This window comes from Dicentrarchus labrax, unplaced genomic scaffold (genome assembly GCF_905237075.1).
Source record: "Dicentrarchus labrax unplaced genomic scaffold, dlabrax2021, whole genome shotgun sequence".
Classification (NCBI taxonomy): Eukaryota; Metazoa; Chordata; class Actinopteri; family Moronidae; genus Dicentrarchus; species Dicentrarchus labrax.
In genome coordinates, this window is record NW_026136705.1 from 21209414 (window position 1) to 21221312 (window position 11899).

Consider the following 11899-nt stretch of genomic DNA (forward strand, 5'->3'; position numbering starts at 1 on the left):
GATGGTTGTGGTGGTGGTGATAGTGGTGTATGATGGCACATACTGGAGTGCTAATGACAACAGCCATATCAACTGTATTTCACAGAAAATAGGATGATGTCTATGTGGGTGGGAGAAGCTGCCATTCTGCAAGATATCATAGCCTCCTATTGAGCAAAAAATCATGATTCTCTACTATTGTATTCTACTGTATTTTGCTCTATGTTCATTTGTGTATGCTTAATGTGACCGCAGCCTTGGCCCAGATTCAGCTGATATCAGATAAATAAGTATAAGAGCATTATCTTTTCATAGAGGAATATTCCGTCAGGCCAGTAGATACTGGCAGATAAAAGTATGAATCCACTTCATGCATGGAGGGTGTCTTCACCCGTTAGCTGTATGACGACCTCCTAAGGTTTACTGCGGAGTTCAGCCAGATTATGAATAATGTAGAAAGGTCAGGATAGATTTTTAATGGATTTATACACCACATGGTCACGGCTACATCAACAGGGATTTTGGAGTAATCGTTTCTGTTACAAAGGGTGGGGTATGTTTTTGTCTGAACTGACTGCTGCTGCTGTGTTGAATCTACAATGAAAGTCTCATTGAATGTTAACACATGTACTCTCCATGCCAGGGTTAATACCACTAATCTGTAATCATTAAAGAGGGGTCAGATAATATATGTTATAGGATGCAGTTCCATTCAATAAATAATGTGCTTAATATTGATAATCAATATCAATATATTGATAATCAATAATAAGCATTTGTTTTATGAAGCAGTCGAAATATCCTACACTGAGATTAATCCATAATAATGCTAGCCAGGTATCGGTCGCTAATAAGTGATGATTACTAACTTATCTGGATGGGTGGAACGTGAACGAGTGACAGATACAAGAAGGAAAATAATTAAGGAAAACATAAAAATCCTGAATATTATCACAAGGAGAGTTTAAAGGTGTATTCCACCTGTTTTGGAATAAATATTTAATTCTGTTATTACATTTACATCCTGTGGTTTTGCATTTACTCATGTTGTATGGTAACTAATGGTACTTTCAAGCTGTCATTAATAGTATAGTTAGCTAAACCAAACCTGCACCCTGACCAGATTTATTATTATTGTAAGCTAAGAAGCTACGAGGCATTTCACTTGCCCTTTGTTAGTGAACAGAGCAAAGGGTATTGTGGGCCGCAGCAAATTGCAAAATCCAAAACCTGCCTGTTTTACACTGTGCCCTCTCTGCACTGGCATCTCACTTCAACTACCGCTTGTAGCCTTGTGACTCTCACCCCCCAAACTAGCAGGAACAACAACAACCATCCTCCCCATTTCTCTGCCAATCACAGGTCCGCTATCTCACACAAATCACTGTTATATGTAGCTGAGATGAGTGGCAGGCTTCATAGCTTCTAAGCATGTAACATGTTCACTGACTGAAAACTCAGCTGCAAAAACAGTCCGTTTTACCTTAGCTAACAGTCTTTACAAAGTGACAAAGTTACACTATAATACCCACCTCAACCTAATTTCTAAAGCACCGTTCATTCAAAGATGCAGCCCAAAGTGCTTCACAGAGCAAGATGTAAAAAAACATATACACATTGCAAAATAAAATAAATAAATAAAAGAGGTAAAAAACTATGAGAACCAATGGAGGCCAGGTGCAGAGGATCCGAGGGACCTTCTGGGTACTTATCTGAAAAGTATGTCTGAGAGATAGGCTGGTGCCGGCCTCATTCTCTTCATAATAGACCCCTTACCGATCCATCTACCTTGCAAAATGTATTTTCAGTTCATGTTTTGAAGTATGCTACAACGTAATGTATAATAAGAATTGAGTGAGTGGGCTAGACAGACAGATAATTAAAATGCATGCTGTTTAGTTGTGCAAAACAGCAAATCTCTGTAGTCATTAGCAACATAAGTCTTTGTTTCATGTTTCAAAGTGTCTAAGCAAAGTTGGGTCTCCACATGCATAAAACACTCATTGCTCACTCCATGACATGAGGAGCTTTATCGTAATCCCTCCTCTTAATAAGCCATTTCATGTGCATCACTATTCAAAAAGGGGGTCAGGGTGGCTCTTAATCAGTCATTCTACGTCTGTTGCAGTTCCAAAAGGCGGGTCGCCATGACTTTAAATGTGTCCTTTTAATGCATCGCATTGTGTGATGTGGGAGATGTAATTTACACAGAGTGTCAGCAGCAACCAAGGCTGAAAGTCGTGTCCCCCCGTTGACACCTAGTAAACACTCACTTAGCTTGCGTGTCCCCATCCACCCCCACAATGCTGATGGAGACTAATGATCACACCCATGTGTAATTGCTCTGACATGTCTGTGACAGATCATATAGAGAGCAGTAAATCTGGAATGGCTTTAAATGGAAACAGCACATTAGAAATATTCATCCATTATATCTATTATCCATTCATGCTGTAAATCAGATTTTTTTAATACCAACTTTCTATTTTGTGTATGTGGGGGAAAACACACACGTACACACACACAGGTACAAGCATATGCATGCACTACACATAGCTACAGTGGCAATGACTTGCCAGACTACCATTTTTAAACACAGCTATCCTTTGCATTTAATTTGCATAATTCTAATTAAATGCTCGCTCAGAAGCACCCAATCAGGACGTCAAGTAGAAAGTAGGAGGAAACAAATTCTTTTATATGTTAATCTGCTTTACACAACATTGTCTAGCCTGCCAGGGAAATGAATATTTCACATCTTAAACTACAGAGAGGTTCTTATTTGCATCAGTGCGCCGAAATAAATGTGTTATTTCCATCATTTTAAATTAGCTCTGCTTTTTGCTGCTATTAAGCATTTTTCACACTGCAGATGCATTTTGGTTCTGTCCAAGCAAACCCTGATAACATTTCACAGTTCCTTGTTGTAAAAACTGACCAGAACATTTTAGTTTGTACCAGTTTTTTATTAATATATTTTGGTTAGACAAGCAAGTGAAAGGTTTAATTTCCACACTTGAACACCTCAGAGCTGCTTGAGGTTTCAGAAAATGTAATTCATAAATCTGTTTGTCACCTTCACATTGAAAAGGCAGAGCTTATTTCTGTCTTCTGCCTCTCGCAGCTGGACACATTCAGAAGGTAGATGAAGCGCTAATTGATTTCTCCTGCTGAGTTGAGTGCACCGATAATCAGCACAGGAAGGAAGCAAATTGATTCACCAAGCTGATTTAAAAAGAAGATACCCAACAATTGAAATCCATTACATTTTCACAAGTCATCAACACCAAAGTCACTGTGGATTGTCACGACAGCTGGATTTAATCAACAACAATATATATTAAAATATGGAAAACATATGCAAATCACAGATAAAACAATCAGATTGATCCACTGAAAGTTGATACACAAATGAATTATACTTGTCTACTCTTAATATAACAGGTCTTTATGGAAACATTACTTATAAAGTCTTATAGAAAATTTCATTGTCTGCATAACAGGAGGTGATCCCGTGTAAATCTATGTAAAACAAAGTCAGCAGTATTAGTGAGCTTTAACTTTTCATTTTTGCAGGACATTTGTAATTTAGGGAACTTGTGGAATGTTTTTATGCATATTAATTTCACCATTATTTATTTGAAAACCTAATTAGAATTCATATTTTATGCATTGATTTACATCACTGACTTGATATCTTATATTTATCCATACATAGTGTCACAACCTGAGTTATTCATCACCTAGCACAACAGAAACACCTTGCCTTGAGGAGCCATTGACCTCAGTCAGCAGTGTCTTACTGTACCATTTATTACGACTATACACACACACACACACACCAGTGCACATACTTCATCGTTCTCGCTGTCAAACTCTAACCCTGTCTCACCTACATAAACCACATATTCACAATCCTTTTTATTGCTCTGGCGCACACACGGACACACTGACCAGCGTTTGTCCTCCCTCCAGGTGACAATTCTGATCATCCTGGCCCTGGCCTTCCTCGCCTGCATCGTGTTCCTGGTGGTTTATAAAGCCTTCACCTATGACCACGCCTGCCCAGATGGATTCATTTATAAGGTAAGACCCATAAGTGGCCTGTATTTCTTTTTAAAGCCTTACAACACACCTATTCACATCCCAGTGACAGTCTGGAGGTTAACAAAGCAGCTGGAATGTGAAGTGGGTAGAAGATTAGCTTCCACAAGATGAGGTAAAGGTCCAATGAGCAGGATTTAGTGGCATCTAGCGGTGTAGTTGCAACATCCTCAGTTCACCCTCCCCTTCCAATTGTGAAGGAGAAACTACTAGAGCCGGTGTTGGGTTTGTCCGTTATGGATGGATTCCATGGGAGGCATCTGTGGATAAAAATGGCTCCCTCTAAGGTAACAAAGACACGATTCCTATATTGACGTGATTATACAATAATGAGAACATAATTATGCATATTGTATTCCATTTCTGCCAATAGATACTCCTAAATGTAACACTGGACCTTCAAGTAGGGCATAAACTACTGATTATTTTCATTATTGATAGATTTTCTTTAATCATGAAAATGAAAAATAGGTAAAAATAGCCATCACAATTTCCAACAGCCCAGGTTTACATTGTCAAATCACGTGTTCTGTCCAGCCAACAGTCAGAAACCAAAAGACGGAGTCAATTTAGTTGACCAAGTTAAAATGGAGAAATGCATCAAATTTGAGACATTTGTGGAATTTACTTAAAGTGTTTATAAAGTAAAATGTGTTGCCTCTTTATTTTCTGTCAATTAAAGCAAAAGTTTGACATTTTAGTACGAAGGCTGGAAGCAGGGTGAAACAGAGACAAAGTCAAACAACTTTAAAGCTCACTTATTAGCAAAAGCGTTAATTAATGAGGTTTAGAGGTGCTGGTAGGCAGCTAGGCTAGCCGTTTCTCCCTGTTTCCAGTCTTTATGCTAAGCTAAGCTAACCCGCTGCTGGCTATGTAATGTCAGACTAATCCTCTAAGTAACTGATCAGTCAACTATTCCCTTCAGCAGTATATTTACATACCCTCCCATCCTAAGTGTCCTTGCACAAGGCACTGAATCATCTCTGCCCTTCACTATCTCCCTGTCCAGTTCCCCTTCTATCTAAATAAAGTATTAAAGGTAAGTGCACCACCCAGTCTCCTATGGGAGAGGAAGAAAATAAGATACTCCCGCCCTACTTTACACATTTCTGAGGTCATGTAACAGGAAGAGGCTAACAAGGCTTATCAGACCAGCAATCATCAAACAGTGATTTTGTTATGACCAGTGTAATCAAGTGTAATTTTAAGCTTTTGTTCCTTGACACGGAAGCCAAATAAAGACACTCCATTGAGGCCTCTCTCATATGTCATTAGCCGTGTCGACAGTTAGATGAAAATTAGACTTACCACCTATTTTACAATAATTACCACATTATGACCACTAACCGATCCATATGGCTGAGTCGTAAAAGAAAATGGCTCATACAGCCGCCCTTATCTAACAATCTGATGTCCAGACAGTATTAGTGTTGAATCGTTAAAGTTTTGCAGTGTGTGGATGCAGACAGCCTTCTCCTCTCCTCCCTGGTACTTATAGATTTCCACCGCACTGCACTTACAACACAAGTTTCACCGTAGTTTGTGGGAAGTCACCTTGGAAGACTGTGTCTCTGGACAAATCTGGTCTTTTAGGTGGAATAAATCTAGTTGCATGACCACAGCCTCTGCAGGGGCCCGGACTGCAGTCTGCAGAGGTATTATTAGAAGTGTCACATGCACGTTCACCAGGTGCAAAAGTGTCGATAGAAAAATGTGCACACACACACAATATGGCATGTACACTACACAACTGCACACAAGGTTGTTAATTTTTTTTTATGGGGAAGCAACTTTAATCCTGACAAGAAACACAGTTTTCTTCTAATCAAAGCTACTCCATCATCTGAATTTCTTGGGACACTTTTGTTCATCGTTTTGCGTCACCGATAGCTAGATAGTATTTGTTTTTTAAGACAAGCAACAACACAACTCGCACCCTCAGTCTATGAAGCTAATGTTAATGTTAGCATTGGCACTTTTTACTTTGAGAAATACAATATAATATCTAATCGTAATATCTTCATAAATGTTCGCCTAATTTGTCAGTTTTCTGTTTGACTTTTCTCCAACTGACTGGTTTGAACCCTGAAAAGACTTTGACAACAAGCAGCTGCACTGATTATAATAATGTAGAAACAATATAAATATGTGATTTTGCTCGGCACAAACATATCTTGTTTAAAACTACACCACAATTACAGCACTTGCAATTTAAGTTAAATAATGTTAATGAAATTGCAGTATTAGTTAAAAATGTACATTGTTTACAGGTATTTTCCTTGAATTCTTCTTGAAAATGGTTCAGTGAATTTTATTCTGTTCTAACTTGATAACAGATATCACCTTGAACAATGAATTAATTCACAAATGTCAACCTCACTGTTGTTTCTCTCTCACAGCACAAGCGGTGTATCCCAGCCTCTCTGGAGGCCTACTACGCTGCCCAGGACGCCAACTCGAGGGGCCGTTTCTACACAGTGATCAGCCACTATAGCATGGCGAAGCAGACCACCTCGCACTCTGTCTCCCCCTGGCTGCCTGGAGGGGCAGGGGGGCAGCAGCACGATGCTAAACCCCCGAGCAGCGAGGGCCACTGAGTTGGCTGTTAAAGGGTGTTGTAAACACATACAGACACATGCAGACATAAAAAATACAAACACAAGCAGATGTAGATGCAGACACACATAAACATGTAGGTGAATATTTAGAAATATAGACTAAAGAGATGCACATAAACACAACAGCTACATATATATTGCCAATATAGAGAGAAAACATGCATGCAGACATAAAACCACACAAGCACATACTAGGTCATATTCTGATTTACCTTGACTGCCCATTTATGTGCTCACTCTCAAATCAAGGGGCATTTCCCATTGAACCTTTGCTCTCTTGGGATTATCATTGTCTGCTGATACACACTCACATACACAAATACATACACACTGTCTGCTCTCTCATTACCATGTTTACTCCCTTCCTCTAATTTATTATTTGACTGTCATGATATATTTTTTACTGTAATGTATGGATGATTTGTATGTGATTATCAGGCAACTCTTTGTACAAAGGCACAAGCCAGTGCTGAATTTCAAGCTTCCTGTCTGTTAGATTATCTGGAGTTTGAAGTCTTAATTTCTTTTTTTTTTCAAGTGTGTATACAGTAGTAAATGTATATTCATTCACCCTTTGCTTTCTCGCCTTTCTTGTCCAAACTGCGTAACCTCAGGCATGTCCATCAAACATCACACGCACACACAATCACAGATCACTTCATATTCCAATCCATAAAATGTCAGTATGGTCTCGTATTGCTGTAACACGTTTTTAAACATAAAATATCAGCTGTACTGTCTGAGGAAGGGTTGACTCCAGTGTCCACATCTACAAACATCCTGAGTTGATTGAATGAATTTTTCCATCATGGCTGTTTGATAGCTCATATACAGTGACATTTCAATGTGCTGTGCTATACATTTTAAATCCTGAAATCCCCCAGTGACCCAAGCTGTACATACAACTGTGCGTTCATGCTAGTTTTTTGTGTGTGTATGCATTGTAGTAGCTTTTTTAGGAGGTCCCCCGCCCCCCTTTTTTCTTTTCTTTTTTTACAGACTTACAATTTCATGCAAGTTAATTACATATTGCTTTAGTGGCCAGTCTTGTAGCTCCATTAAAAACAATGTTGCAGATGGGAAAGGAAATACTGTGCATATCACCGTCTTCTGCCAAAACCCTTTATTTTCTGCTGTGTTTTGTTATTCGATGGGCTTCAACTACAGCCACGTTTTGTTCCTCTACTGTTAATTATCATTTTGTAATGTTGGATCTGTTGTCAAAAGAGCGCTTTTATGAAATATTGTGATGTTGTTAGTTGATATGTAGCGATACTTGATGTAATTTATCAGTGTGCATCCTTGTCCCTCTTCTCTTGGTTTAAATTCAAAATAAAACAAGCTGTGACCTGTGCTGAGTGTGTCTGTCAGTCCTGCTTTCCGCCATGTCTCTTTAGCGCTCACACAGCGTCTGATGCAGCCCTGAGGCTGTTCAGTGTGAATGACAGTGACGGCTTTTCATACAGCACGTCATATTATTCAGATGTTCATACTCCCACTCAAATTCATCCTACATTAGTTGTGTATTCTGCTGTCTGTATATAGAACTTTCGAGAGCTGCAAGGAGCAGATTTGTGGCCTGTAATGATGAGCACCTATGATTGACAGCAAAAAAAGTACCAGAAGAACACCTGTATCTGTAATTCCTTCTGGATATATTATTCATCTACAGAGTCCTCTGTGAATGGCAGATAAGGCCTGTTTTTCTTATGTGCAGCACTAATAACAGTGGTGAGTGACAAGAATAGCTGGTTTCCCTAATTAGAGGCTTGAATTCTAATGAATCTGTCAGCTGTCTCTGTTTTTCACTACTGAGGAGTGACACACTCGCTTAATACAACAGCTTTCAGAGACAGAGAGAAGAAAACAAGAAAAAGACTAAAATAAACTTATATATAAATATAAACACATATACAGTCAATACAATATTTATATTTAAAATGTCCAGTAAGTTGAGGATTCCTCTTTATGTTGAAGCTTTTCAATCTGTCCCATTAGTGTTACTAAAGGAAATAAAGGAGGAAATAAAAATGCATCACCGGTAGTGTCTGTGATGTAAGACCAAAATAAAGGCGAATCCATGTAATTTATATCTCTAAGACATAGTAGCAGCAATAATACTTGGACTATTTCAGTAATAGATGATACTTTACTGCTCTGTTGTTCAACCCTTGTAATAATTTTATGTCACCTTGTGTAAAAACCAAAGCACCTCCAAAAGGCTAACTTGTAAAACTTCAAATAAAACTAAATGTTTTCACAGATTCGTCCTACAACACTGGGGACATTATGTGTTCTTTTCCTCATGTTTCTCAATAATAACCCTTTAATAGCTTCTCTTCTTTTCCTCCTAGAATGCCCTGCTGTTTCTATCTAAATATTAACCTTGTGCTCATATGCTTCTTGCTGCTTGGGTAACATTGAAAAAATTCCATTTTATGTCATTTTAAAAATATTAATTTCCTGGAAAATCTAATGAGAATGAGACAGAAATGCCTGTTTTGGGGCAAATCTAGCAATTGAAAAATGATAGTAGTCATCCCAATGATGCAACAATGTCCTGATTTCATATTTGCATTTATGAGAATTGTCCATAATGGACTACACCTTTTGATGTTTACAAATGTACAGCCACCCCGATGTCAATTACTCAATATTACTTCATCAAAGGGTATTCAAAAAACATATGTCACTGGCTCTTTGAGGAGAATAAAAAATGGTTCAATATACAGGAAAGTATTAAAATAGGATGAATGTGTGTGTGTTCCTTCAAACAAACCAACAAAGAAACCTGAATTCACACAATCAGCATGTGTCGTTTGTGTTGCATCTGTCTGGAAGATGAATAAAACCAAGTTTAGGAACAGTTTCTTTCTGACTGAAATAAAAATAGTGAATGTGATCTTTTGCACATATGTTGCTATTCACTCCAAAAAATGCAATGTAAGACAGCCTAACTAAAAGTTACACATTTACACTCACAGCTCAGAGTCTCACACTGACAGTGGTAACAAGCTGTTTGGCAGGTATACTGTTTAGTATAATATCCTAACATTGTCACTAAATACAATCTACAGCTAAGGCTAATAGGAATGTCAACCACATGAAAACCGAGGTATTGGACATTAAAATTTTTACTTGATGCAGCACTAGATGGGAAGTTAAAGGATCATCAGAGTTGTTTCGGTTCATGATAGGAGAACCTGAATGTGTGGACCAGATTTCATTGCAATCCATGTAGTATTAAGTCTCTCATTTTATTCTGCACCAAGGTGGTGGACCGACTGGCAGACCATCATTACAATCAGTCATTACCAACCCTTTTGTCACGCCACTAAGGTGGCTAAGACTTGCCATTTAAATCAAACACACACAGTGTCATTGTCAGAAACAGGATGTGGACATTCAGTCCTTCACTGGAAATGAGCAGGGCTGTTGGGCATAGTTTATTTTAAGTACTAAATGGTTGTCGAACTGTTGCAAGAAAACAAACTCATTACTGATAATTTGTTGGGAACTTAGATGTTGACAACTGATCATAAAAAAGTTTTCTTAGTGGTGTTTGCCGTTTTCTTTACTCCCACATGTATACACAACAAAAAGAAATGACTGAGTCTATACGAACTGGACAGATGGTTGGTTAGGCAGTGCTTACACAATGGTAACACAACGCTGACATGTTGTGAATTCAGGGGTCAGGTGCAGAGAAACAGCTGGTGACTTCGTATGGACGAGAGAAGGTACATGGTTGTCTGTTTCCTTTAAAGGTTGCCAAGAAAAATGACCAAGGTATAAAGTGAGAATAAATTAGTTAAAAGTGCGCATAAAGATATGAGAAAAAGGACAGAAAACCTCACTTGCAAATGTTCATCCAGTTTTGACACTATTACAAGATAACAACCTATGTATGAGTTCTAAAACTCGTGGATTTTTTTAGAACTGCCTAATGTAAAGATCCATTTCATCTCTTCCCACTGCAGAAGTGTACAATCTTCACAAAGCTTATTAGACCATTCATTTAAAAGACCTTATGGCCCTGATTACTTACTAGGGACAATTGGCAATCAGATATGGGATGAACTGTGGCTTAATCCTCTCTCTGGCGCTGTAATTATAACAGCAAATAGCTTGCAGTGGTATAATTCATGATAAATTCCTGCCGGTGCAGGATATTAGATATTGATGTGAAGAAGAACTGATTGTTGCAGACAGGTCATTGGTGCTTTCTCAAAGTAAAGAGGGATGTTAGAAGAAGAGGGGTGGAGAGAAAGAAGAAAGGCTCCGTGTTGATTGGCACAGAGGGAAATTAAGCATGACATCTGGAAATGAACAGCAATATATATGTCCATCCTGTTGTCTCCCAACACAGGAAAAGATACGATGGGCTTGAAACTTCCCTGATGATTTGGAGGTGCTGTATTTGTATCCACTACAGAATAGTAACAGTTGCCTCTCTGTTTGCCTCATATTTCTTTTTTGGTTTTGTATTCAGAGCGTCTCATCCTTCCAGGCCTCATGTACGTTTTTCTCTTAGTTTACAATTTGTCTTCTTTGTTTCATATGCAAGCCCCCTGTCTCTGCCTGCCTGTCTGTCTCTTTCTTTCTTTCACACTCTCTACTTCAACAGGCACTTCATTGCTGTCATCTCCCATCTCCCTCAGCTCTCAGCTACTAAGGATGGGCAGCACTGTTTAGATTTTTAGAATTGGTGAAATGAAAAACTTGTTCTCATTTGAAACAACTGTAACCACTGGAGTGAAATATTTCTCCCTGTGAAGGCTTTCAAAAGCTGGCTTTCATTAAAATGGTTGGAATCAAGTATGTGTTTAATGTTTACTATTTTGCTTTGGGCAGAGACTTGTTGTCTGTTTCTTCTGAACACATGAGGTGTCAATATCCAGCAGACCAATTCTTGGTGTAAGGCTGCCACTACCATAGGAGGAAACATGAATTTATAATCCCAGCTTCCTGTTTGTTCTTCATGCATGCCCGGTTTTAAACCTTTAAAATTAAACTGCCAATTTGTCCAGCAATTCAAAAGAGGCATGGTGTGATACTTGGTAGTTATTTTCTCAAGTAGGAGAAACAAGTGAACAATAGCCCTGTAGACAGGGTTAAGAGTGGGGACATCATAGACCTACAAAGCCAGCTAGCTATTAAAAAGTGACAGATAAATGGCAACAAAAATGACAGCAAGC

At 38.5% G+C, this 11899-nt stretch overlaps 1 protein-coding gene across 1 annotated transcript in view; it reads left to right on the forward strand.

Moving 5' to 3' along the window:
* The window catches only part of nsg2 (neuronal vesicle trafficking associated 2), a 39427-nt gene extending 31372 nt beyond the window's left edge, over positions 1–8055 (forward strand). Inside the window, exons 4-5 of the mRNA XM_051401679.1 lie at positions 3955–4065; positions 6483–8055. Of these exons, the coding sequence (XP_051257639.1) occupies positions 3955–4065; positions 6483–6680 (309 nt within the window). The 3' untranslated portion in view covers positions 6681–8055. The remainder of the gene's footprint in view (positions 1–3954; positions 4066–6482) is intronic.
* Positions 8056–11899: the final 3844 nt, after the last annotated feature.